Source organism: Panthera pardus, unplaced genomic scaffold (genome assembly GCF_024362965.1).
Source record: "Panthera pardus isolate Hobbes unplaced genomic scaffold, ASM2436296v1 HiC_scaffold_25, whole genome shotgun sequence".
NCBI classification, from domain to species: Eukaryota; Metazoa; Chordata; class Mammalia; order Carnivora; family Felidae; genus Panthera; species Panthera pardus.
The window spans coordinates 62011603-62037910 of record NW_026526821.1 but is presented as its reverse complement, the minus strand read 5'-3'; the positions used below and the strand labels follow the sequence as shown (position 1 = coordinate 62037910).

General features: G+C 44.0%; 1 protein-coding gene across 9 annotated transcripts in view; it reads right to left on the bottom strand.

Annotated features, from left to right (window-relative positions):
• Positions 1 to 26308, bottom strand: part of LMAN2L (lectin, mannose binding 2 like) — an 83418-nt gene that overhangs the window by 55317 nt on the left and 1793 nt on the right. For 4 of the 9 annotated variants that reach the window (XM_053890641.1, XM_019463483.2, XM_019463533.2 and 1 more), the window contains exons 1-4: positions 10658 to 10871; positions 9377 to 9495; positions 6410 to 6527; positions 5536 to 5618 (exon numbers count right to left, since the gene is read on the bottom strand). In XM_053890641.1, the coding sequence (XP_053746616.1) occupies positions 5536 to 5618; positions 6410 to 6527; positions 9377 to 9495; positions 10658 to 10844 (507 nt within the window). In that variant the 5' untranslated portion in view covers positions 10845 to 10871. Of the gene's footprint in view, positions 1 to 5535; positions 5619 to 6409; positions 6528 to 8817; positions 8838 to 9376; positions 9496 to 10657; positions 10872 to 26308 lie in introns of those variants that run through there. The other 5 variants (XM_019463785.2, XM_053890643.1, XM_019463719.2 and 2 more) reach the window with 4 other exon arrangements.

The window sequence follows — 26308 nt, the reverse complement described above, 5'->3', positions numbered from 1 at the left end:
TATTTTCTTACCCAACTGGCCTGATTAGAACCTCCAGTACAATGTTGAATAGAAGTAACAAGAAGGGATATCCTTTATTCCTGATGTTAGAATGAAAGCGTAGTCTTTCACAGTTATGTATATTAGGTGAGGGTTTTTCATAATTACCCTTTATCAAATTGAAGAAGTTCCCTTCTATTCCTAATTTGTTTAGTTTTTGTTATCATAGAGATATTAGGGGTGCCCCGCTGGCTCAGTCAGTAGAGTGGGCAACTCTTAATCTCAGGTTTGTGAGTTTGAGTCCTACTTTGGGTGTAGAGATTACTTAAAAAATAAAACCTTAAAAATAAATAAATACAATAAAGAGATATTAAATTTTGTCAAATACTTTTCTTACATGTATTGATATGATCGTATGGTTTTTATCCTTCATTCATTTTTTTTTTTTTTAAGTAGGCTCCATGACCAACATGAGGCTTCAACGCTTGACCCTGAAATCAAGAGTTGCACCCTCTACCGACTGAGCCAGCCAGGTGCCCCTGTCCTTTATTCTATCAATATGGTCTATCATATTAATTTTCAGATTTTTTAAGTTTTTACTTATTTATTTAAGTAATCTCTACACCCAACATGGGGCTCAAACTCAGGACCCTGAGATCAAGAGTCACATGCTCTTACAACTGAGCCAGCCAGACGTGCCTTAATTTTCAGATTTTGAAGCAAACTTGAATTCCTAGGATGAATACCATGGTCATGGGAATATAATCCTTTTTATGTTGCTGGATTTGGTTTGTTAGTATCTTGTTGATGATTTCTACATCTATATTCATAAGAGATATTGGTCAGTAGTTTTCTTTTCTTGTGATGTCTTTATTTGGTGTTGGCATCAGGATAATACTGGCCTCAAAGAATGAGTTGGTTAGTGTCCTCTCTTATATTTTGTAAGAATTCTTGGGAAGAATTGGTATTAACTCTACTTTCTATGTTTGACAGAATGAACCAGTGAAACCCTCTGAACCTTGGCTTTTCTTTGTGAGTCATTTTTTATTACTAATTCAATCTCTTGACCCATTATGGATCTATCCAAATTTCCCATTTCTTTTTTTTTTTTTATGTTTATTTAGTTATTTTGAGAGAGAGAGCACAAATAGGGGAGTGAGAGAAAGAGAGAGAGAAAGGGAGAGAATCGCAAGCAGGCTCCACTCTGTCAGCGCAGAGCCTGACGCAGGGCTCCATCTCACAAACAGTGAGATCATGACCTGAACCGAAATTGAGAGTCAGACGCTTACCTGCCTGAGCCACTCAGATGCCCCAGATTTCCTATTTCTTCAACTTTTATTTTATTTTATTTTATTTTATAATTTTTTTTTAATGTTTATTTTATTATTTTTGAGACAGAGAGAGACAGAGCATGAACGGGGGAGGGGCAGAGAGAGAGGGAGACACAGAATCAGAAGCAGGCTCCAGGCTCTGAGCCATCAGCCCAGAGCCCCGACGCGGGGCTCGAACTCACTGACCGCGAGATCGTGACCTGAGCCGAAGTCGGACGCCTAACCGACTGAGCCACCCAGGTGCCCCTCTTCAACTATTATTTTAACAATCACTTATGACCTGGCAACCTCACTATGGCACAGGTAGTACCTTGTACTCCCAAATAGTGAAACTCTTGACTCACTCACCTAAATTACAATTCTTATATTGCTGACAAGGAAACTGAGGTTATGTGACTTTTAACAATCTGTCCTGATTTCAGAGAGCCAAGCCTACACTGAACTCCCTCACCTTCTTCTTAGATGCATTACTGGTTGCTAATATTTTCCCAGCATTTCCTCATGAACAAATGTGGTAGCAGGTAAGGTGAACAACAAGGTCATGTGCTCTGGTGACAAAGAAACACGAAACCATAGAAACATTTTACCACTACCTTGAGTGATTTGATGAATTGCTCCACACTCCCTCCTGCCAGCAACTTGTCCTCCTAGTCCAGCACATATTCTATGTAACATGTGCAAGTTTTCAAAAGGTGCCGTATCTGTCACCCTCTTCTTATGTACTCAAAAATACTAAGGCAAAATAATGAGACTGCAGTCTGGAATCACACCCTCTATCTGTGTATCACTGACAAATTTTTCAACCTTTCTGCACTTCAGTTTCTTGCCCATAATGTAGAGATAACAATAATATCTACCTCAAAGAGTTGTTATATGTATATAATACACTAAACATGTAATATACATAATATACACACAATATATACAATATAATATACAAATAATACATGTACAAGTGTTTGAAACAATGCCTGGCACCTTTATGTATGATATCAAAGTAAATCATGCTGCCAACAAAACACACACTTGATTTTACTCTATAAAATAGTTCCAGGAGTATAATTTCTATACTCTGTACATTAGAATATAAGCTCTAAGAATTGAAATTACATAGGAGATGACATGAGAATAATAAATGTCTCCATTCTCAAGGAAATCAACCTGCAGAAGAAACAATAGAAGGAAGGGAGAAGGTAGAGCATCATAATTAAAAGCACAGCCTCTGGAATCCAGTGAACCTATGTTCAAAATCTGACTCCACCTTACATTGGCTCTTACCTTGAACAAGACACGTCTCTAAGCTTCTGTACCCACTGGTAAATGGGGAAAAATAATACTAACCCTAAGGAGTTTTGATCAGGATGAAGGCATTATTTGTAAGTACCTGGCACACAATAGCCACCTAATAAACAGAAACCACTTTTATTAGTTTTCTTAAATTTCATTTTAATAAACAAATTTGATTAACAAGTAAACAACTGATATGGAAACAAGGACCTGATGTTGATCCAAGGGTTCCCAATGCTGGCTCACCTGGAAAGCTTTGTAAAAGTCAGGTTGCCTACATGGCACCTAAGACAAACAGAATTATACTCTCTGAGGCTGGGGCCTGGGCATCAGTACTTTTATTTTTTTAGTTTTTTTAACGTTTTTATTTAAAAAAATTTTTTTATTATTTTTAAGAGCATGAGCGGGAAGTGGCAGAGGGTGGGGGGGACAGAGGATCCCAAGGGGGCTCTGTGCTGACAGCAGAAAGCCCGATGGAGAACTCGAACTCATGACTTGTGAGATCATGACCTGGGCCGAAGCCAGATGTTTAACTGACTGAGCCGCCCAGGCATCCATAATGTTTTTATTTATTTTTGAGAGAGAGAAACAGACAGACAGACAGACAGACAGACAGACACAGTGTGAGCAGGTGAAGGGCAGAAAGAGAGGGAGACACAATCTAAAGCAGACTCCAGGCTCTGAGCTGTCAGCACAGAGCCCGACGCAGAGCTCGAACTCATAAACCGGAAGATCATGACCTGAGCCAAATTTGGACTCTCAACCAGCTGAGCCACCCAGGCAACCCTGGAAATCGGTAATTTTAAATGCACTCCAGGCAGGAGCGCCTAGGTGGCTCAGTCGGTTAAGCATCTGACTTTGGATTAGGTCATGATCTCACAGTTCATGAGTTCAAGCCCTACATTGGGCTCTCTGCTGTCAACACAGAGCCCGCTTCAGATCCTCTGTCCCCTCTCTCTCTCTCTCTGCCTCTCCCCTGCTCACTCTCTCTCTCAAAATAACATTAAAAAATAAATTAAATTAAAAAATACATTCACTCTAGGCAATTTCAATGTGCAGCTGGGAGTGAGAACCATAACAGCTAGCTAGAAAAGAAGTGCTGATTTTTTATCAACTGAAACTAATTTTACTGATTAACATCTACTCTTCTTATGAAATAAGCCCATCAGATCTGCCCTCTCAAATGAGAATTACTATTATCTGATGGTGAAATGGAAGCTAAAAGAATCTGAACAATTTATTTCTGGGAGAAGCAGAGAGCCAGGTTTAAAACTCCAGTCAAGCCCTGAAGCCCATATCTCTTACTCAGATGCACTTCTAACGACTACTATTTCCTCAGCATGACTACAAACCTCGTCATGACATTCTCCTCATTTAAATCCTTTAACACACTTACCCCCTTAGAATAAAATCCAGACTCCTTAACAGGAACACCTCTCTTCAGAATGTGGCCCAACTATGTGCGTGGTGAGAATGAGTCACATACATTTGGATGGCTCTGGTGCTGGTCTGAACAGCCAAACCACTAACCACCCAAGGGGACACTGCTCAATCTCAGTGGCCGGTCAACTCGCCCAACAGGGAACAGTGTTAACACTAAAGAACGCAATGGGAATGGTGGCCCCTGAAGTTGTACAACATGGCAAGACTGCTGGCCTTGTTTTTCTTTCTAGCCTCCTCTTTCTCTGATCCCTTTTTTCCCTCATTCTCTGTCCCTTCTCTCACTCTATCACCTTTAAACACGCTTTTCCCTCTGCATGGAATACTGGTTCCTACTTCTGCAGACTTCAATGTAAATGTCACTTCGTGGAGGAAATCTTTTCTACCACCACTACTACCACACTGTCCCACTCCAAGTTAGATGCACCTCTGGGTCTCCTACGGTGCCCCATAGTTCCCCATCGGCATTCTCACACATCAGTGCTGAGCGCAGGGACCAATGCTGATCTTGCTCACTAACTTCCCCCACCTAGAAAGTGCCTGATGTATGGCGGCTTGAGGAGGAGCCTAGAGGCAACATGGAGAAGTTACTCTGTAAGTGTCTCACAACAAAAGGTTACTCTCCTAACTCAGGTCTCACGTTCCACCTCCCTCAGGGGAACTCCATGGGCAATGTCAAAAATCGTTGAATCTGGGTATTGCATATACGATGATGTATTCTTCCAATTTTTTAAATAAGTTTGATATTTTTCATATAAAGCTTTTAGGGAAAAAAATAAAGTGAGTGCTGTCTGCATCCCTAATCCTGCCTTTCTTGCTATTATTTAGCTATAGGATACCCACCAGCAACCTGTCACCATCATTTTCCTACCATCTGATGGCAGGGCCATCAGGCAAAGACAGTACAAACCTACTGGCAGTCTGAGAAAGTAGTAAAGAACCCTAGGGTCAGCCAACAAAAAGCAAGAAGCTTTTGCCAAAAGCCAGATACTGGATTGCAATGAAATGCTAGGACTCCATCAATTTCCTTTTACCACCTTTCCTACAGGAGAGCAGAATTGCTGTTCAGGCCTAAAAACAGGAAGAAGAAAAGGATGCTCGAAAGAATGAGCAAGCTGCAGAAGAGAGTAAAGTGGTGATCTATTAAGTCAGGGGAGCTGGGTTATATAAATTCAGCTGGCTCTGGTGCCAGCCTAGTAGCCAAATCACCAACCAGCCAAGCAGGCTCAATTCCAGCAGCTACCTAACGTGCACAAGAGAACAATGTTAACACTAAAGAAAAAGCCCCCAATCACGACAGTCATTCCCAAAGGTCTGTGTACCATAAACAATTCTTTCTAGAAAATGCTGACAAGGATATTAACTTTTCAAATTCAATAGATGAAGGAAACAGAACCAAACCCCTCATATTCTATCCCCTGTTCCATCACAGACATCCCTGAGGCAAAGGACTGTGATGTCAGTGCAGCTGACCTAAGCTCTGACACTTGCCATTTACCTCTTGCTGCTTCTCCTCATTGGGGTACGTGTCTACAAATACTCCCAGCCCCACAAATTTGTCCATGTTTCCAAACACAGGCCCTAGAGAGAGAGAAGAGATGATGAACAATGAAATAAAGCCAAGAGTTGATAAAGGAATAATATATCACTATGATGGAGGAAAAAGTAAAATTCAAATGACTGACTCCCAGGCCTCTTTTTAAGAAGAGAAAACATATGTAAAAGCACTCAGCAAAAGTGCATGGCCTGTAACAAGCACCCAACAAAATCTGTAGCTGTTTGGTATTGAAGGCAGGGGAAGAGAGAAGGCCACTGCAACGTTGTTTAGCACCACAGCTGCTCCCTGGTCCAAGCTGGTTGCTAAGGCGCCCCTAAAGAATTCTGCTTCACGAACGCTTGGTGACAACTATGCCCCTGAGAGAGAGCTGAATTCCCAAATTCCACTTCTTGTTGCAAAAGAGATCAGGTCAAATCAGGTTGAGTTTGCCATGTCCTTGGAGCAATGGCTCCCACACAACTCCTGACTCAAGGAGTTCTAAGATCATACAATGCACATGCTCGGAAGAAATCAGCTCACCCAATCGGCAGTGCTCTGGAAAGCCAGCACTTTCACCCGGCCAACAGGCCACGTGGCCTCAAAGGGAAACCAGAAGGAACTAATAAGCAAGAAATTGTCCCAGGATGAGTCAAGTTCAACTGCTTTACTAGGAGTCAGACCCCATTCTAGAGACTAGATAGGCCAGTCTTTATCCACAGACATCAAGGGAGTGGCAAACTACTGGCACTGTGGGCACATACCCTTCTCCAAAAGAGGGCATGTGAGAAAGCAGGCCTGTCGCACCCCACACAAGAGCAACCCAGGGTCCCAATACCTGGCTGCATCCGATCCTTTGTGTACCAGATTGCCAAGCCATCCCCATGCAGATTCTTCTTCCCTTGTCCATGGATTCTGAAGTGCACCTGCAACTCCCAGTCTCTCAGGAAACATGGCTGAGGAGAAAAAGACACTGGAATCAATGAAGAGTGTGAAATGTGAAACCCCTCAAAGCCCTCGCCAGCAGTCTAGAGACTGGGAAAACACAAATGAAGGTAACATGAGGTGAAGGGTTGAAACTGAAATCTATGACTTGCTAAGTGCTAAAATTAAACAGGTTGAGCTGTCAACTGTATATGATATTTAATATGGAAAGTGAATAAACCTCCCAATTATCCTCAGTATCTCCTAATAGAAACAGGATAGTACTCAAAGTTGGAAAAGACAAGAGACTGCCAAGTTAGACTACTGTGATCCTACAGCAAAGCATCTCAGCCTATAGAGTACAGGTGGCTGAAGTGACACTCATTTGCAACTTGAACTCACACCTCTGACAGAAAGATTCTAAAAAGCCTGGATTTCAAGAAAGGTCAAAGCTTCATTCATTACAGAAAATAAAAAAAGCGAAGCCATTATACAAAGGTTTTCAGGACTAATTAGCAGATATGTGAACAACCCTAATTAGCTAGACTTGTCCTTATGCCAAGCTGAGGGGCAAGCCAGAATTCCCCAAGGAGTAAGTTACAGTCTCCCAAAACATCATGCCCATGGTCAAGAGGCATAAATGCACCAAAGGAGACCACCATCCCCATCACAGGGACAGCTTTTGGTGGAAACATGGAGGTGGGTACTAATCAGACTCCTGTGTTTCTTGGGGTTTATTTTGTTTTTTTCTTGAATTGTGTACCAAAAGCTTGCAAAAATGCAGAAGGAAGTAAGTGGATGGTTAAGTGCTCTAAATAGTTGAACACTTTCAAGAGAAAGCAGAGTAGGTATCTGGTTTAGAGAGGCTCCTAATTAAAGGTCACTATGAAGAAAGAAAGGACGGAGGAGCAGATAGACCAGCAGGGTTCAGGCAGAGTCTCTCCAAATAGATTGTTCTGGCTCTTGAGCAACATACTGCTAGATCATTTTTAGTATTCATTTTTAATTTCTGGGAAATCTTCCAAAAGTGTTAGTATTAGGAATACACAGTCAAATGAAAGGGGTGAGGTTACTTCTGAATTCACCAAAGAACCCTGTAACTCCAATAGCTTACCCTACCCTGATGATCCCAGTCCCTGTGTTGTCATTCTGTGTTCTCCTCTTTCTGTTCTTGCACTTAGATATCAAGACAAGAGTGAAATTCAGTGCCAGGAAGCTCCCCCATAGCCAGTGGGTATTATCCCCCTGGGACAAGGGCAGGGCCAGAGAAGTTCACACTGAGCCAAGAGGTGTCTGCTACTTATCCTCGGTCTCCTCTAGCACAGTGCCACACACTTTTTGCTCAGGGGTATGTCTAGCACTGGTTCTGAAACTTGGCTATACATTAGATTCACCTAGGGAGTTTTTAAAAATTCCCATGACCACAGGCATCAACTCCAATGGACAGCCAAATTTGAGGACCACTGTTCAAACAAACACATCCTATTCAAATAACTCAGAAACAACCCCAAAGCTCATTCTGATAGATGATAACAACAACAACAACAACAACAACAACCCACAGTATCAGAGAATCTGAAAAAGGGCAATATAACTAGATCCTAAACTAGAACGGCTGCTAAAAGAGTTATGTAGAAGCAGCTAGCAAGACAGCAGCAAAGTATCAAGCTCTAGACATAATCATTTAGTAACCCAGAGACCTCATCAATGAAACTTACATGTAACAGATACATAATGTAACAGGGCACATTTCTGTAACCATCTTAACTTTCTAAGGCTTTTTCATATCTATTGTCTTATTTTATTCTCCCAATAACCCTAGTGGGCATGTAGAAGGTATTATGAAGCTCATTTGGCAGATGGAGAAACTGAAAACAGAATTAAGTAACAGCCAAGGGCTCACAGTGGATCTGTGATACAGCTAGATCTAAAACCCAATCAAGGCTGTCAACTGCCAGCCTTTTGCTTCTTCTACCAGAACACACCACCCTGCACTCTGTCCAAGAACAAGAGCAACACTACAGTCTGGGTTAAGAGGCCAGCTTGTGCAAACAGCTCGTGTAGAAACTTCTCTTAACCCTCTGCTCTGTTAGAATTCTTTGCCACGTAAAATGAACAGGGAAAAGAGATAGTTCTTTTTTCTGAGGTTCACTTATCTATAATCAATGGAAAAAAAAAAAAAAAACACATGAAAAAGTAAGTTCTTAGCTTATGAGAACCCAAGAGAAAGTATTAAAGGATGCCAAGGTCATTCCCAAGAGTAAAGGGGTTGTAAAAGACTTAGAAAGAGCCCTGGAAAGCAAAAAGAAAGCATCATCTTACACTTATACAAAATCACAGTGCAGCCACACCAGAAATACTTCATTCACCTCTTGCCACCATACCTCAAGGAAGATAATGTAGCTAGAAAAGGTCCAGAGAAGGACCAAAAAAAAGAAAAAAAAAAAAAAAAAAAAAGACCAAGGGCTCAAAGTGGCTTTCACATGAAAATAAAATTTAAAATTAAACTCTTCAAAGTGAAATAGCAAGGGCGAATCCTGGGATGAAATTTAGGATAAATTTAAAAGAGCAGTCTTCTACTTTACAAAGTAACTAAATGTGAGTTATTAACCTCCAAGAAGTAATACTATCAGGTCAATAGGGAATTAAAGATACTTCAGAAAACAGAATCAAAATGGATTATTTCCTATAACTGGGGCAATCAAGAGCATTTCCCTACATATCTGATACCATTATGAAGGTCATCATATTCTCTGAAAAAATCCTGAAATCCACAGAAGACAGAACCCTGGGGATAGACAGTAAAATTAAGTCAATATGCCACTGGTGAACTTTTTAGGACTTTGTGGGTCAGCGACACAGGAGGGAGAAAGATTCTTACCACCCGGTTCCACAGGGCACCCTGTTTACTTTGCATATCTGGGGTAAGGCGGATATATTGGGTCATCACCATGGCATTGCCCATCAGATTCCACAGTGAGGAACTGCCTGTGCCCACACCTACAGGGAGGAAGTAGATCAGTTCATACTCTTCAGCACCAACCCATTCAGAAACCACCAAGGACCATCCTAAAGCTGGAGTCATCATCTTTTGCTCCCTTTCCCGACACTCAATCTCCTACCTCTGTCACTCATAAATCTCAAATCCTTACCACCTTGACAGCTTCCTTTTCACAAAGCCCTTCTCAGGTGAAGACATCACAGCTATCACTTTGTCCATGCCGCAAAAACCACAGCTCAAACCCATTCCTCCCATTTTATACTTAAGTAAACTTTAGCACCATAAAAGAAAAAAATTTCCCCAATTCTACCAAAAAGAGCTTGACCCTCAGGCCTCTGGCGCTTAATCACATTATTTCTTTAAACAATTGAAGTGTGAAGGTACTGCTCCCAGGACCTCAGGCTATACACCTCATGAAAGTGATAATATTTGTGTGAGACAGCACCGATGAGGCACCTGAAGCATCTGCTGAGTGCATAAATGATCACTCTTAGCGGCCGGCCGTGTACACACTTGCACTTTGAGTTTTTGTCTGCTGTCCCACACTCCAGTGGGGAAACAGACTTGTGTTTCTGCACTGATTTGGTCTTCTTTGTAACTTAACTATATAAATCTTTTGGTTGATGAGCTGTGCCTAAAAGTCTATGAGCCCCAAACAGAGCAAAGCTAACCAGCCTCTTTGATCAACAGGGCTCCTGGACTGGAGAACAGGTGTTTTAACCGGCAACAGAATTTTATCTTCTTTCTCAGTCCAGCCAAGTTCTACCCTAGTTCTGCCTCCTGCTTTATTTCTAGCACATCTACAACTCCATCCGGAGACCTGCTCTTTGCTAGTGGCCTTCAATCACTTTCCACCATTTGCAGTTCCATCCTTCCCACATTCCTCCTTTCGAACTCCCCTTTGTCCAGGCCTAGCGCTTGTGGCATCCGAGCCCGGCTTTGACCTGCTGTAAACTTCCAAAACAGGGTCGGGGGAGGAGGGGAGCTGACCCCTGCCCTTGCGACCCGTGGTTCCCAAACGCGGCGAAGTCCCCGTGGGCCCCCACCCACCGCCGGCAGTTTCCTTAGGGCCACGAAGCCTTTCACCACCCCGGTCTCTACCGATGAGCTCAAGTCCGGAAGCCCTCCCCGTGCACGACCACCTCGCCCGGGGTGCCTCACCCTGGTAGGGCTTCGACAGCGAGTGTTCCCGTTTCAAGTACTCGAAGGTTTGACCCGCCCCGACTTGCCGTGGCCCCTGCCCAGACCCCAACAAAAGGAGAAGGAGCAACATCCTGGACCCATTCCAAGCCGACAAACGCCGCCGCCACCGTTGCCACCACCCAGAGGGTCCCAGAGTCGCCGCCATCTTTCCCACTGCCGTCCCTTCATTAAAAGCCCGCCCCGTTGCCCAAGCCATTAGCCCAGAGAACCATCTGCCCCGCCTCCCATTGGCTCTCGTCGAGCACCCGCCCCCGCAGGTGAGCATCTCACCGATTGGCTGGCTTTGAGATCAGTTGCCTTGCCAACCTAGGGAGGGGGAGTGGCCTAATGCCTGGATTCCCTTATTGGCGTTTGTCCTGCGGTCCACTAGGCCTGCTGGGATACGTAGTGATTTCCATTTTGTCTCAGCATTCTAGAGTAAATTTAAAGAGATAAAATGTTTCTCCCAGTTTCACACAGACGTTCTATCCTCTCTGCCATAGTACCTTCGTGTCTATGCGGAGTTATCCGTCAGGATGTAAAACTGAAAGGAGAAATAGACAAATCCACAATTACTGTAACTGGGCAATTATTAGGAAAACTATCAAATTTATAAAAGACTTGAACACAACAAAGAACTTGACCTGATGACATTTATAGAAACTCCACTCAACAACAGCAAAAGACACATTCTCTTCAAGTGCAAAAGAAACATTTACCAAGATAGCCTGGGCAAAACAAAACAAACACCTCCACAAATTTAGAAGAAATGAAAGCACACAAAGGATGTTCCATCATGATGGAATTAAGCTAGAAATAACAACTGAAAGATTTCTGGGAAATCCTCAAATATTTGGAAATTAAACAACTCCTTTAAAAAAAATTGTTTAATGTTTATTATTATTTTTTAACAGAGACAGAGTGTGAGCAGGGGAGGGCAGAGAGAGAGGGAGACATGGAATCTGAAGTCGGCTCCAGGCCCCTTAAACAACTCCTAAATAACTCATAGAGGAGTAGGAAGTACTGAAGGACTGTAGTGAGTCTTCTAAGAAATGGAACAGGATTATCAATCCTTTACCTGGGTGGCACAGCAGGACACACAGGACCTGAAACAAAAAGAATGAGGTTCAGGGGCACCTGGGTGACTCAGTTGGTTGAGCGTCTGACTTAATTTTGGCTCAGGTCATGATGGCATGGTTTGTGAGTTCAGCTCAGGTCGTGATCTCACAGTTCATGAGTTCAAGCCCCACATCTGGGTCTGTGCTGACAGTGTGGATCCTGCTTCAGATTCTCTCTCCCTTTCTCTCTGCCCCTGCTCCACTCATTCTCTCCGCTCCTCTCTCAAAAATAAACATTAAAAAAAAAAAAAAAGTAGGGTGCCTGAGTGGCTCAGTCTGTGAAGCATACGACTTCGGCTCAGGTCATAATCTTACAGTCCATGAGTTCAAGCCCTGCATTGGGCCCTGTGCTGACAGCTCAGAGCCTGGAACCTGCTTCAGATTCTGTCTCCCTCTCTGCCTCTCTCTCTCTCTCTTTCTCTCTCTCTCTCTCTCTCAAAAATAAATCAACATTAAAAAAAAAAGAAAAAAACAGAGTGAGGGTCATCCAGCTTCCCACCTTTTCCTCACCATTTCCATCACCCAACCAATAGATAATCAAGTCCTGATTATTTTATTCCTAATTATTTCACAAAGCCATCACATCCTTTTCATCCCCTGCTTTGTCTGTCTCCCAAACCACAACTGTTATTCTGGTCACCATCATCCACATGGTCCCCCAAGTAAACCATCTAGCCATGCCATTTCCTGAATGTCAGGGTTAAATGAGTTGATACTGGTAAAGCTCTTAGAGCAGTGGCTGGCATGTAGTAAGAACTATATCATCATCATCATTATTATTAACGGAGCCCTTGTTGGTTCCCATCACCTGTGGGGAAAAGATTCAAGCCCCTCAACTTGGCAAACAAAGCCCTCTGCCACCCTTCTCTGGCGTTATTACCCACAGCTTCCTTTCTTCATCTATATCTGCCAGCTTTCCCTCTTCCATCTCCTTTTCCACAGCCCACTTCCTCCTAGAGGCTTTCCCTGACTTCCTCAGGCAGTGGCAGTTGCCCCACTCTGAGCTCTCAGTGTTCCCCAAGCACATTTCTTACAGAGCACTCACCAGTTCTGTCTCCGTCTTCCCAACAAACTTAACCAAAGTTAATTCTCTCTTTCCTGAATATAAATATATTTAATAAGAGAAACATGAATGTAAGCCTGTTTGATATTTAATATTTAAAATTAAAACTGTCACAACCATCGGGGCACTGGCTGGCTGCATCGGTGGAACACGTGATACTCGATAGTGGGGTTGTGAATTTGAGCCCCGCTTGGGTGTAGAGATTACTTAAAAATAAAGCCTAAAAAAACAAAACAAAACCCAAAAAACTGTTACAACCACTGATCATTTATAGACTCCACACAAAGTAGATATTTGGTGATAAGATATAAGGAATTGCAATGAATCTATTGGTGTCGTACCCTAGCTTTAAAACCATTCATGGATATCAATTATCATAGGATAAAATCCAAATGCCTTAATGTAGCATTCAATGCCCTTCAACTTGACTCAAATCAGCCTGTACACACGTCTATTACAATGTGTCACCCTGAATTATGTGGCTCAATTAGCAAATTATGTGTTTGTCTCCCTGGCAAGGCTGGGAGCTCCTGGACCACAGGAAGCAGATCTTACTCATTTCCTATCATACACCCTACCTGCTTCCCCATTCCCTAACCCATCACCCAGCACGTAGTAGGAATTCCAACTGTTTTGAATAAAATTATTTCCATTATATTTCTGTCAGTTGGAATTGTTTTATTGTAATAAATATACGTAAAATAAAATTTACCAATTTTAGGGGCGCCTGGGTGGCGCAGTCGGTTAAGCATCCGACTTCAGCCAGGTCACGATCTCGCGGTCCGTGAGTTCGAGCCCCGCGTCAGGCTCTGGGCTGATGGCTCGGAGCCTGGAGCCTGTTTCCGATTCTGTGTCTCCCTCTCTCTCTGCCCCTCCCCCATTCATGCTCTGTCTCTCTCTGTCCCAAAAATAAATAAAAAACGTTGAAAAAAAAATTAAAAAAAAAAATTTACCAATTTTAACCACTTTTAAGTATACAGTTCAGAGGCAGTAAATACATTTACATTGCTGTGTGACCTATCTACCGGATTTTTTTAATGTTTATTTTTGAGAGAGACAGAGTGCAAGTGTGGGAAGGGCAGAAAGAGAGGGAGACACAGAACCCGAAGCAGGCTCCAGGCTCTGAGCTGTCAGCACAGAGGCCCGACACAGGGCTCGAACTCACAGACCACAAGATCATGACCTGAGCTGAAGTTGGACGCTTAACCAACTGAGTCACCCAGGTGCCCCTCTACTGGATTTTGGATAGAGTATCTCAGCATATCTTATTGTAAAATTCACTGTGATGAAGAAAAGGGAAATAAAGGAGAGTGTGTCAAAGACAAAATACACAGGACAATAATTCAGATGATTTTCTTCAAACTGTTGCAATAAGGAAAATGCTCATTAGTAAGGAACATATCAAAGAAAAGGAAAGGGGCCTGGTGTTTCATAGAGGCAGGTAAACAAGGGAATCATCATGAGGAAGGATAGAAAGGGTTTTATCTGAGTCACTGAGGAAGGAAGGCAAAAATGGGTCTTATCTCAGAATATTCTAGAACAGGATAGTCCTTTGAAGTTGAAGTTAGCTATTTCTCAGGACTCAAAATGGGATGAGAAGGGACACAAAAGGGTGAGGGGATTTTTTGACTGTAGCTGGTTTCCAGAAGTACAGGGTTCATATAAAATTCAATACTGTCAAGGTGGTGAGAAGAGGTGCAGGGAAACAGAAAAAGGAGCCATGTCTCCCTCCAACACCACGCTACACACATGTAGAGGCACCTTCTTGTAGCCAGGTCAGGTCTTGACCATCTTTTAGATGCTTAATGCTCTCTTTTTCTCCACAGAATCATCTCCCATGATCTAGGGCTGTATACCTCCAGCGTGGGGGCATTCACAGACAATGTGAGTTGTATATTCTAGGAGTTCTGGATGATGATTCCTCCACTTCCTTGTCTTCAAAGCCAAAGAGATACCTCCACTTAGGAGCCCCTTGAAACCTGATGCCCCTACCTCCACCCCATGTCGGAGGCTCCAAGGCAGCCTCTTGGCCCCATTCTTTCCTCTCCCCCCTGCCCTTCCCTTTTTAACCTTCCCATTCTATTTAAATCCACTCCCACCCAAAACCTAGGACCCAAAGAAGGGCCTAACATCAACCCTCCCAAAGCCAGGTAGACCACTCTTCCCTGCTCAGATATCCAGGTAAGGATTTGGAATTAGGTCCATCATCAGCTCTAGGATGGCAGTTAACCCAGTCCCACCCCTGCCCCAGCTCCTTTCCTCCCCAACTCACTCTCCATTCCCACCCCGCCCACCCCCACCCCCATCCCATACCTCCAGTTCTCCAAGCAGACCTAGAGCACAGAAGGGGACAGTAGCTCTAACACAAACTAGCCAACTACTTTCCGGTGGCAACTTACAAATTCTAGTCTCCCAATAAGCCACAATTAAATAGCCCGGAGTGCTTTGGGCATACACAGATGATTCGGTTCAACTCCCAAACACCTCATTGGTAAATCTAGGGTAGGGCCCAGGGATTTGGTTTTGAAAATCTCTCCCCAGGGAATGTGATATGCAGCCAACTTCCAGAATTACAACCCTTTCACATCCAGTATCTCATTTTGACCTCACGTTGACTTGGTGTGGTGGGCAAGGTGGGCATTACCTCACTTTACGATTAGGACATCTGTACTCAGTTCATAAATTTTAAACAGGGTGCAGCACCTCAATTTAGAGGTAGGATTTTGAGATTTGCTTTAAAGAACAAGTAACTAGGGGTGCCTGGGTGGCTCAGTTGGTTAAGCGTCCGACTTCAGCTCAGGTCACGATCTCACGGTCCGTGAGTTCGAGCCCCGCGTCAGGCTCTGGGCTGATGGCTCGGAGCCTGGAGCCTGTTTCCGATTCTGTGTCTCCCTCTCTCTCTGTCCCTCCCCCGTTCATGTTTTGTCTCTCTCTGTCTCAAAAATAAATAAACATTAAAAAAAATTTTTTTTAAATAAATAAAGAACAAGTAACTGTAGACCTCTGCATTGTGAGTGTGAGCCATGCTGGGCTTAGAGATTACTTTAAAAAAAGAAAAAAGGAGAGGTTCCTGGGTGGCTCAGTCAGTTAAGTGTCCGACTTCTTCGGCTCAGGTCATGGTCTCCCAGTTTGTGAGTCCGAGCCCCAAATCGGGCTCTGCCTGCTTCAGATTCTGTGTCTCCCTCTCTCTCTGCCTCTCTGCCACTCACGCTCTGTCTCTCTCTCTCTCTCAAAAATAAATAAACATTTAAAAAAAAAAGAAAAAAATTCTTTGGAGGAAGATTGTGTGTGTACTGAGGAGAGGGTAGGATAGATGAAAAAAAGCAAAAAAATCTTGATAAATGTTGAAGCTGGGTTATGGGTATATGGGGATTCCCTCCACCTTTATGTATGTTTGAGAGTTGCCATAATAAAAAAAAAAAAAAACTTTTTAAAGTCTCCCTTGGAGATGATTACAAAATGTGCTGGGTATGCATTTGTGGTGTTTTCTAAATTTCCTCCAGGGAATGAAAACTGTAATTAACTGTAATCTGTGAAGTTCATTGTGACCCATCCAATATAATGTCATAACTAAAAAGAGAGAGGAGTCTGCAATCTGGAAAAAGAACAGTCAATGGATGAAAATATGTCTGAGTCTATCAATTCTGTCCAGGGAGAGAGTATTTCTAAGTATCCTGTGTTGGTTAAAATCAAGCCTACTCTGCCTGGGTGGCTCAGTCGGTTGGGCGTCCGACTTCAGCTCAGGTCACGATCTCACGGTCTGTGAGTTCGAGCCCCGCGTCGGGCTCTGGGCTGATGGCTCAGAGCCTGGAGCCTGCTTCTGATTCTGTGTCTCCCTCTCTCTCTGCCCCTCCCCCATTCATGCTCTGTTTCTCTCTGTCTCAAAAATAAATAAACGTTAAAAAAAAAATTAAAAAAAAAAAATCAAGCCTACTCTCCTAACATATTCATAACGACTTCCCACTTAACATTCTAGCTCTCTTAGAATTTCTCAGTATATTAACTATTTAATTTCTCAGCATATTAGGAAATTAGTATTAGCATATTATTATATTGCTAGTACTAGTATGTTCATATGTTAATTAAGAAATTAGTATTTGGCTTTATCACTTCATTACTTCATAACACTTGAGTCAGTATGACTTACGCTCCCCAATGTGTTTACCCATCAGTGAATTGATAAAAATCAATATCCTGAGGACCAGATCTCATATCTGTGGTAGCTCTACGAAGGGGCAAATGAATTAGGGACTGTCTCGAGGCATCCAGATACCTGCTTGTCACAGGTAAGTTGGGACATAAGATTCACTAAAAATTGCAGGAAGAGGGTGGGAAGGAGGGAGAACTCTGGCATGTGGAGTTGGAATGAAAACATCTGCCGTTTTGAGATCTACCTCTACCTTATGACCTGAAGCAAATGACACAATCTCTCTTAGCCTCAAATTCTCTATCTGTAAATTGGGTGATGAAACCTACCACACTGGGTTGTTGAGAGCATTAAATGAAAAAATGTATAAAGGATGAACATGCGCACTGCAGACTCTAAAGAGTTCTATAAGTACACAAATCACTATTGTTTATAAAGTTTTGTTATGGCTTGTCTACTTGTGTCCTGAAATGTGTTCTAGGAAAGGAGATTTGGTCCCTTTATTTTTATTTTGTTTAATGTTTATTTACTTATTTATTTTAATTGTTTTAATGTTTATTTTTGAGAGAGTGTGGGTGGGGAGGGGCAGAAAGAGAGGGAGACACAAAATCTGAGGCAAGCTCCAGGTTCTGAGCTAGACTCCGACCTGGGTTTTGAACCCACAAGCCATGAGATCATGACCTGAGCCAAAGTCGGACACTCAAATGACTGAGCCATCCAGGTGCCCCAATTTTTATTTATTTTTGAGAGAGAGAGAGAGAGTGCGTGCTTGGGAGCACATCCAAACAGGGGAGGGGCAGAGAGAGAGGGAGACAGAGCATCCAAAGCAGGTTCTGTGCTGACAGCAGAGACCTCAGTGTGGGTCTTGAACTTACTAACCTCGAGACCATGACCTGAGCCAAGTTGGATGCTTAGCTGATTGAGGCACCCAGGGGCCCCTGGATTTGGTCCCTTTAGAAGAAAGTAAATGTACTGGAAATTGATTTATAAATGGAATAGAAACTACTGACTGATGTGAGAATATTCCTCAGGGATCTTGGGGGGCAGGCAGAGTAGAAGTGTATAATGTGTAAATCCTATCACTGGGGCTTATAATTAGAAATAGGATATGCTGTATCTTCAAAGGTCAAACAACTAAAAAAATAAAAGTCTTTGGTGGGTATAATTTTCCTCATTCACCTTCTGCCTGTGGAAGATGAACAGACAGGAGCCCTGAGCTCTCCGGATGCTGGATGAGTGGGGAAGTGCAAGGGGACAGCTGATCTACAGCTATGATAGAAGCCAAGGGAGGGGGTGAATGAGGTTGGAAATTCCCATGCTCTGCAGCAAGCAGCACCCATTGCTGTAAGAAACTGCAGGCTCTTCAGGATGGGTGGGAGCCATGTGAACCAGGGAAGCTATCTTGGAAGTTAACCTGGCCCGAAGTCCTGAGCCAACCAGATGATGGCTACTTCCAAAAGTCAGACTGAGGGTTATTAGCTCTAGGGAAAAAACCAAGAAGTCAAGGTTAGACCAAATACTGACGGATAAAAACTGAGATTAATGCATAAGGAGTCCAACTGCAAAAATATGATTGTAGAGGTGCCTGGGTGGCTCAGTTGGTTAAGCACCAGACTCTTGATTTCAGCTCAGGTCATGATCTCACCGTTAGTGAGTTCAAGCCCTGCATCGGGCTCTCTGCTGTTAGTGCAGAGCCTGCTTCAGATCCTCTGTCTCCCTCTCTCTCTGCTCCTCTCCCACTCACACTCTCCCTCTCTCAGAAATAAACAATTTTTTAAAATTCTTAAACAGGGGCGCCTGGGTGGCGCAGTCGGTTAAGCGTCCGACTTCAGCCAGGTCACGATCTCGCGGTCCGTGAGTTCGAGCCCCGCGTCAGGCTCTGGGCTGATGGCTCGGAGCCTGGAGCCTGTTTCCGATTCTGTGTCTCCCTCTCTCTCTGCCCCTCCCCCGTTCATGCTCTGTCTCTCTCTGTCCCAAAAATAAAATAAAAAACGTTGAAAAAAAAATTTTTAAAAAAATAAAATTCTTAAACAATATGATTATATTTCTTTAAATCATATTCCACTTGGTATTTCTTTAAACAACTAGACTCATACATGGCTGTAAAAAGATTTCTATATTCTAAAAAATCATGAAGACTTTTATGATGTTCCTTGGTTTCAATGTTTCTCAATGAGAATGACAGCTTGGAATGCAAACCTAGACAGGTTTACGTTTCAATTCTTGGCTCTTTTGATCTTATTGATCTTGTATGACCTTGAGCAAGTTATTTAACCTCTTTGGGACCCAGTTTTCTATCTGTAGAAGGAGAATGATAGTAACACCTACCTCAAACAATTGCTATAAATATTTAAACGAAGAAAGGAGTGAGGGCGCCTGGCTGGTTCAGTCAGAAAAGCATAAGACAGTTGATCTCTGGGTCATGAATTCAAGCCCCATGTTGGGTGTAGAGATTACTTAACAAAAGGGGCACCTGGGTGGCTCAGTCGGTTGAGAATCTGACTCTTGATTTCAGCTCAGGTCATGATCTGGCAGTTTGTGAGTTCAAGCCCTGCATTAGGCCCTGTGCTGACAGCTCAGAGCCTGGGGCCTGCTTCAGATTCTGTGTCTCCCTCTCTCTTTGCCCCTCACCCACTCGCACTCTGTCTGTCTCTCTGTCTCTGTCTCTGAAAAATAAATAAACATTAAAAAAATTTTTTAAAGAAACTGGGAGTCTCTGGAAGGTTTTGATCAGAGGGGGTTTATCATTTAAGTGTTTTACAGAATCACTCTGCTGCTGGCTTGAGAAAAAACTGTAGGGAGGAAAGGGCAGAAGCAAGGAGACCAAGTATATTGGTAATCCAAGTGAGCAAGGAAGGTGCCTGGGGCCTGGGTGGTGGCAGCAGAAGTGAGGAGAGGTAGCTGGATTTTAGATGTATTTTCAAGGTACAGTTAACAGATTTATTGATCGATCTGATAGAGGTATAAAGGAAGCAGAGGAAAAAAGGATAATTCCAAGATTTTCTGGCTACAGCAGCTGGAAAGATGGAATCGTCATATACTGATAGGAGGGAAATCATGAGAGATATATGTTTTGGAGGACAGATATTTTAATTTTGGTGGCACTGGGTTTATGCATCTACTGGAAATCCAAGCAGAGAATGGGCCCTCTGATCCTAACCATCATCCCAGTAAGACCAAATTCCCAATATTTAAGAAGAGCAGTTGGGGGTCAGGGTCGGAGGAAGTTTGTCAGCTGATTAGTGTTCAGTAGAGAGGACTTTCCCTCACCTACTGTGATAGCCAGCTTCCAAACGGTCCCCACTGACCCCTGCCACCTGCTCCTGTAGGGTACTTTCCCGTCGTGTATCAATTTTGGTCCATATGACCAATAGGATATGGAAGATGTGGTGGTACGTCATTTCTAAGGCTAGGCCATAAAAGACATTATGGCTTCCATCTCAAATCACGTATTACAGGCAAAGCCAGCTACCATGTTGTAAATAGCCCAATGGAGAGGTCCATGGGACAAAGAACCAAGTCCTCCTGCCAGCATCCATGTAAGTGAGCTTGGAGGTGAATCTTCTAGCTCCAACCAAGCCTTCAGATGACCTCAGCCCCAGCCAACATCTTGACTTCAATTTGTGAGAAACTCTGAGCCAGAACCACCCAGCTAAACCGCTTCCCAGTTCCTGACCCACAGAAACTATGACATAATAAGTGATTATTATTTTAGGCCACTAAGTTCTGCATTTGTTATGCGGCAATAGGTAACTAACATACCTGTCAAAGTCAAGCGAAGGAGATGCTCTAAGAAAACTTGAAGGGAAAAAAAAAAGAAAAAGAAAATTCGGAGGGTCCTGCAAGAAGAGAGACTGGCATCTTATTCCACAATTAGACCTCTGCTTAGGCAGTAGACTTACTATTTTGCCCTGGGTGGTCTATACTGCAACCACTGGGTGGACTCATTCAAGAGGGGCTGCCTGACAGGCAAAGTGTATCTCAATGGCAAGAAGCTGGAGGGGAGGAGTCCCAACAAGGGCTGAGGTGAACTTTCTACTACCAGAAACCAACAACTGGACACAAACAACATTCAGTCAAGTGGCAACAACCACAAAGTCGGGGGCAGAGGGGAAGGTTTCAAACTATGGGAGATTAAGAAAAGACAAATTCTCTTTCTTCCCCTCTTGCCCTACCAGGCCCCAATATTGGAGAAGTTTGATCCTGAAAATGAAGAGGGAAGTATCCTAGAACCAGCACATGACCCACTTCGCTTGACACATCCACACATCCACAAACACTTCCCCTCTCCAAAACTGGCTACAGTGATTGGAGAACTGAGGACTGACCAAGGCCCTTCCCCACTCCAAGTCCAGGGAGCAGAAACTGTGATCTCCAGTTAGGGACTCTCTCCCCATATGAAAGCCTACAGCAGACTCCTGATTAGAGCTTCTTGGTATCCTGTCCACCCTAGGTGTCAATTGTTATGGCCTGAGGTACTTTGTACAGGCCTGGTCAGTTGTCTGTCTCCAGTAGAATCCATGCGAAAGGAGGTGGGACAGGGCCCCAGAGAATAGGGAGTACTGTTCCCTGAAGAAGGGGACAGGAAGCTGGACAGCTCAGAGCAACAGATGCCCACTACATCTAATCCTGTTGATCTTTTTTTTTTTTTTAAATGTTTATTTAGTTTTGAGAGAGAGAGAGAAAGAGAAGCACAAGCTGGGGTGTGGCAGAGAGAGAGAGGGAGACACAGAATCTGAAGCAGGCTCCAGGCTCTGAGATGTCCACACAGAGCCCAACATGGGGCTTGAACCCACAAACCATGAGATCATGACCTGAGCCAAAATCAGACGCCCAACCGACTGAGCCACCCAGGTGGCCCTGATCTCTCTTTTTTTTTTTTAATGTTTATTTGTTTTTGAGACAGAGCGAGAGGGCGAGTGGGGGCGGGGCAGAGAGAGAGGGAAAGAGAGGATCCCAAGCAGGCTGTGCACTGGCATTGCAGAGCCCAATGCAGGGCTCGATCCCAGGAACCCGTGAGATCATTACCTGAGCCGAAATCCAGAGTAGGACCCTTAACTGACTGAGCCACCCAGGCACTCCATGATCTTGTTGATCTTATCTTTGCCTTCTCTTGATTGCTTAGGAAAATTACACATCAGAGAATTTGGATTCACATGAGGATAGAACCTGATGATCAGACCCAGTCCCCTCATGTTGGAGATAAGGCCCCAAGGCCCTTTGGGCCTCGCCATTTGTTGAAGGCTCTACAGGTATTTGGTACCTGCGCAATTGTTTGGGACAAACCTGTAGAAATCTGGACACTTGGGAATGAAGGTCTCAAAGGCCGTCTCCTTTTCTGGGCAGGGCTGGGAGACAATAAGATTCAGTGATCAGGAACTTGCCTCACTGATCTGCCTGGGGAGATTTATTGCCTCATGTGGATTATGCCAAGCACTGTGGGTGTGGGTATCATTTATAAGGAGAACATTCAAACTCCCACCAGTCTTCCTAAGTTTCATCCAAAGAGAATTCCAGTGGATGCTCATGAGCAATGCATGAGACTGATGCCAGTATTTTTCAAATTGGAGATCAGCCAAGAAATCACTTTAGTTAGGTGCAGGGCAGACTTTTTTTTTTCCTCATTTTTTTAAGACATAGGCTAGAGTGGAAATTGTATTAAGGGGTAAATGCAATTTCATGAAACAGTTTTCTAGCTGCAATTTTATATATAAAACTACTGGCTAGAAGCTTCCTCCTCATTTCCCATTCCTGGCCCCCAACAGTATTATTCCTAGCCCCTTTTTTAGGAAAATCCAATTCATTCCACAAATGCATATGGAATACCAAGCATGTTGGATACAGAGATGACTATGACACAGGTTTTGTCCTTGAGGGACTCTCAATCCAGTGGGAAATGGACTACAGTCCAGAGTAAAGGAGAAAATGAAGTGGGCAGAAGGTGGCAGAATACAGAGAAACAATTTCTGGGCAGTGGATAGGGAAGTTGGGGGAACTTCTGTTTTCTACTTATGATTTGAATTTGTTGCAAGGAGGATGTATCATTTTGGCAATTTTAAAAGCCCAGTAAAAATATAAAAATACAGGAATGAATAAATGAATAAAATGTAATATGAAAGTCCTGGCCTGAGGGAAGGAAAAGAAACATATTTAGGAGCAGTATTACCAAACGTGGGCTCATTTAGTCCCTTTAGTACAATTTAGTACTAATTTACTTAGTACTAAATTTAGTACAATTGTACATTTAGTACAATCCAAGGGTCTCTTGATCCCCATCTTAAAAATGGAGAAATCAAGACCCTAAGAAGTCAAGCACTATTGCCCCAATTCACCAGCTGGTAAGAGACAGAGCCCATGGCATTTCTGCTATAGCCTGTTTCCATTTGCCAGCTATGAAAAGGGGTTGGAAACTAGGGACAATGACTTCAAGAAGTTGTTCTTCAGCTTTTGTAAATACTCAGTGTTTTTTATCTTGCTCTTCCTTACTTTTCTCTGGTGATTAACAGTTAATCTCTTAACATAAAAAAGGGTCTTGGTGTTTTTGGAGGCAGAAGGAAAAGCTTGTTGGGGTAGCCAGTCTTGGGGACAGGGCTCTCCAGTGCAGGAGGGGAAGAGGAAAGCAGAAAGGGGAGTAGGCAGGGCCCTGGAGCTCAGCCCCTCTCACACCTGTGCTTGCCTGGGACTCTTCACAGGGGCCCTGCTCTCCCCAGGAGGACTTGCCTTCTGGGTTGTCAAGTCTCTCAGATCTGAGTGACAGGCTTCCACTTTCCCACTTGCCAGCCTTTGCAGCCTGAACCTGCATGCACCATGACAACCCCTGTCACCTCCAGCAGTACTACCTGCACCCCAGCCGCCTTTGTTCCCTTACCACGGAGCCCCAAGGGGTCCAGATGTGGTCTTGTTTAGTCCCTGATGATCTCCCTTGGCCTCTCTTCTCTATCATCCTCTATAGACTTTCTGTCTCTGCAGGGAAAGGGAAGGGAAAGAACTCGAAGACAGTAGCTAGAGTTGGATGCAGAGACACAGTGGGGCTAATGAAATCTGAGTGTCCTCTAAAAATCCCTGCCTTGTCATGTCCATCACCATCATGGTTACTGATCATGTTCATTGAGCTCTTACCAGGTGCCAGGCATCATCTGACTCAATACTCCAGAATGTCCCAGAGTCCCAGGTCACACAGGCAATCCATGGCCAAGCCAGCCCCACAGTGTGCCTCCTGAGCTGTGCCTGAACCCCTATGGTGAGGCATCCTCCCTCCTGTGGTCCTGTCCCAAAGGAGAACAATTTGTCCTATGGCCATGGAGCTTTGAAACCTACCCAATTAATACAAACGCTTCCTCTCCTTTGCTGTTCTGGCATTCTACTTCCTGTCACAGGCACATCCTATTATTGGCCTGAATCCGTTGTTCTGATGCTTTCATCCCCTCCTCTGGCTTAATGAGGTGTCTGTCTCAGGTAGAAAATGATACCAGGTCCTCATGTCCCCACTTGTTGGGGTGACCTGAGTTGAGATTTGAGCCACGGTACCATCTCAGCTACCCCCATGCTTGCTCTGTCCCTCTGTGGAGGGATGACTGCCCCTTCTTTCCCAAGACAATTTAATAGCACAGATATAACTTGCAAATGCTCAGGGTTATTGCAGATTTGCAGAGAGCTGGTGAACAGGTCACTGCATGTATTGATGTGGCCCCTCCCTCACTCTGAAAATTGCTCCCAACTGGGCTTTTGAACCCCAGGGCCCACAGCATCCTCCAAGGGACTTGGGGGGGCATGGCAGCCCTCAGGCTCTGAGCTCCACCAGCAGATGGGCTGCTTATCTGGCAGGAGCTCCTCATCCTGGACACCCAAATGTTGAAGAGGACTAAGAAAACAGCCTGGGAGGATCACAGCCTGAGGAGTGGAACAGGAGATCCCAGGTTACTATTTAGGACCTTGTTCTTCATTGGATTCTTAGGGTCAGCACATTGCCAGGTACAAAATAAGGGGCAATAGACTTTTAAGCCTGTCTCCCTGCACAGGACCAGAAAGGAGTGCTCTCCGGGAGGTGTAGACATGCTGCCATAGGGCCCAGAAAGAACCTGTCAGGTCCCAAAGTCATGAGTGGAATGCTCTGTGATGCTCAGAAGTCAGGTACCAGACCTCTCTGAGAAAGACCTTCCCCAAAGTCCTTACTTGCAAGTGGAGATAATTCAGGGGAGTAAGGGCTTCCACCCTGCAGCAGAGAAACAGGTCTGACCCCCAAAGTAGACAGACTTCTCATTTGCACATCTCTTTCTGCACTTCTCACAGCCTGGTTCACAGAAGCCACACATTTGTCCAGGCTTCCTGACTCTTCACACAGATAGACCTCCATCTCCATGTTGTCCCCACCGATCTGTGGGAGAGGTTTTTCAACTCTGCAGATGAGAAAAGTTTAAATGCCCTAACCAGAGATAAAAGCCTAGCAGGAGAGGTACCTGGGTGGCTCAGTTGGTTGAAGATCTGGCTCTTGGTTTTGGCTCAGGTCATGATCTCCCAGTTTGTGGGCTGGAGCCCCACATTAGACTCTGTACTGGCAGTACGGAGCCTGCTTGGATTCCCTCTCTCTGCCCCTTCCCTGCTCACTCGCTAGATAGATAGATAGGAACAAATTTTAGGGGGAAAAAAAAGCCTGGCAGGAAATGAACCTGGACTCCAGTCTGGACCTCAAATAGCTCCTCTGACACTTTCTGAGTTACACTGCTTTTAATTTTTTTCGAGAGATTCTTGTCTTCACTGCCAGATTGAAGGCTGTGGGTGGGCAACAAGGTATTTCATTTCTTTACTTTGTTGATTCTGTTCTATTCACTTAAGTACGGATGTGAATGCAATTGTGGATGGGTGGAATTAAATGAACTTTAGCAGAGACTAACTCTTCTTACCAGATTCCCACTTAAACCCAAGTATCTCAAAAGCTTTTTTTCCCCCTTCCCTTTGTTGACTTCTCTTATTGGACTCAGTGCATATACAGGGAGCTTCTGAGTTTGACAGTTTGAAAAGAGCAAAATAAAAATAGCCGATTGGTCAATAATAGAATGGTAAAGTCTCTAAGTACCATGGGAAGGGTGTTTCCAGCTGGCTGGAAAAAGATGAAATGAGGTGGACAAAAGCCTCTCTGAAAGCTGGGCTTGCTCTGAGGTGATGCAGGTGGCTCATCCTGTATCGGTGGAGAAGGGAGGGAACAGCCAGTCCAAGGTTCTGCTTTCTGTTTTTGCTCTGTCTTGCCTAGTGCCCATCCGGGGGCTCCTGCTCCTTACAAAAGTGGCCAGCTAGAAACACTGTAG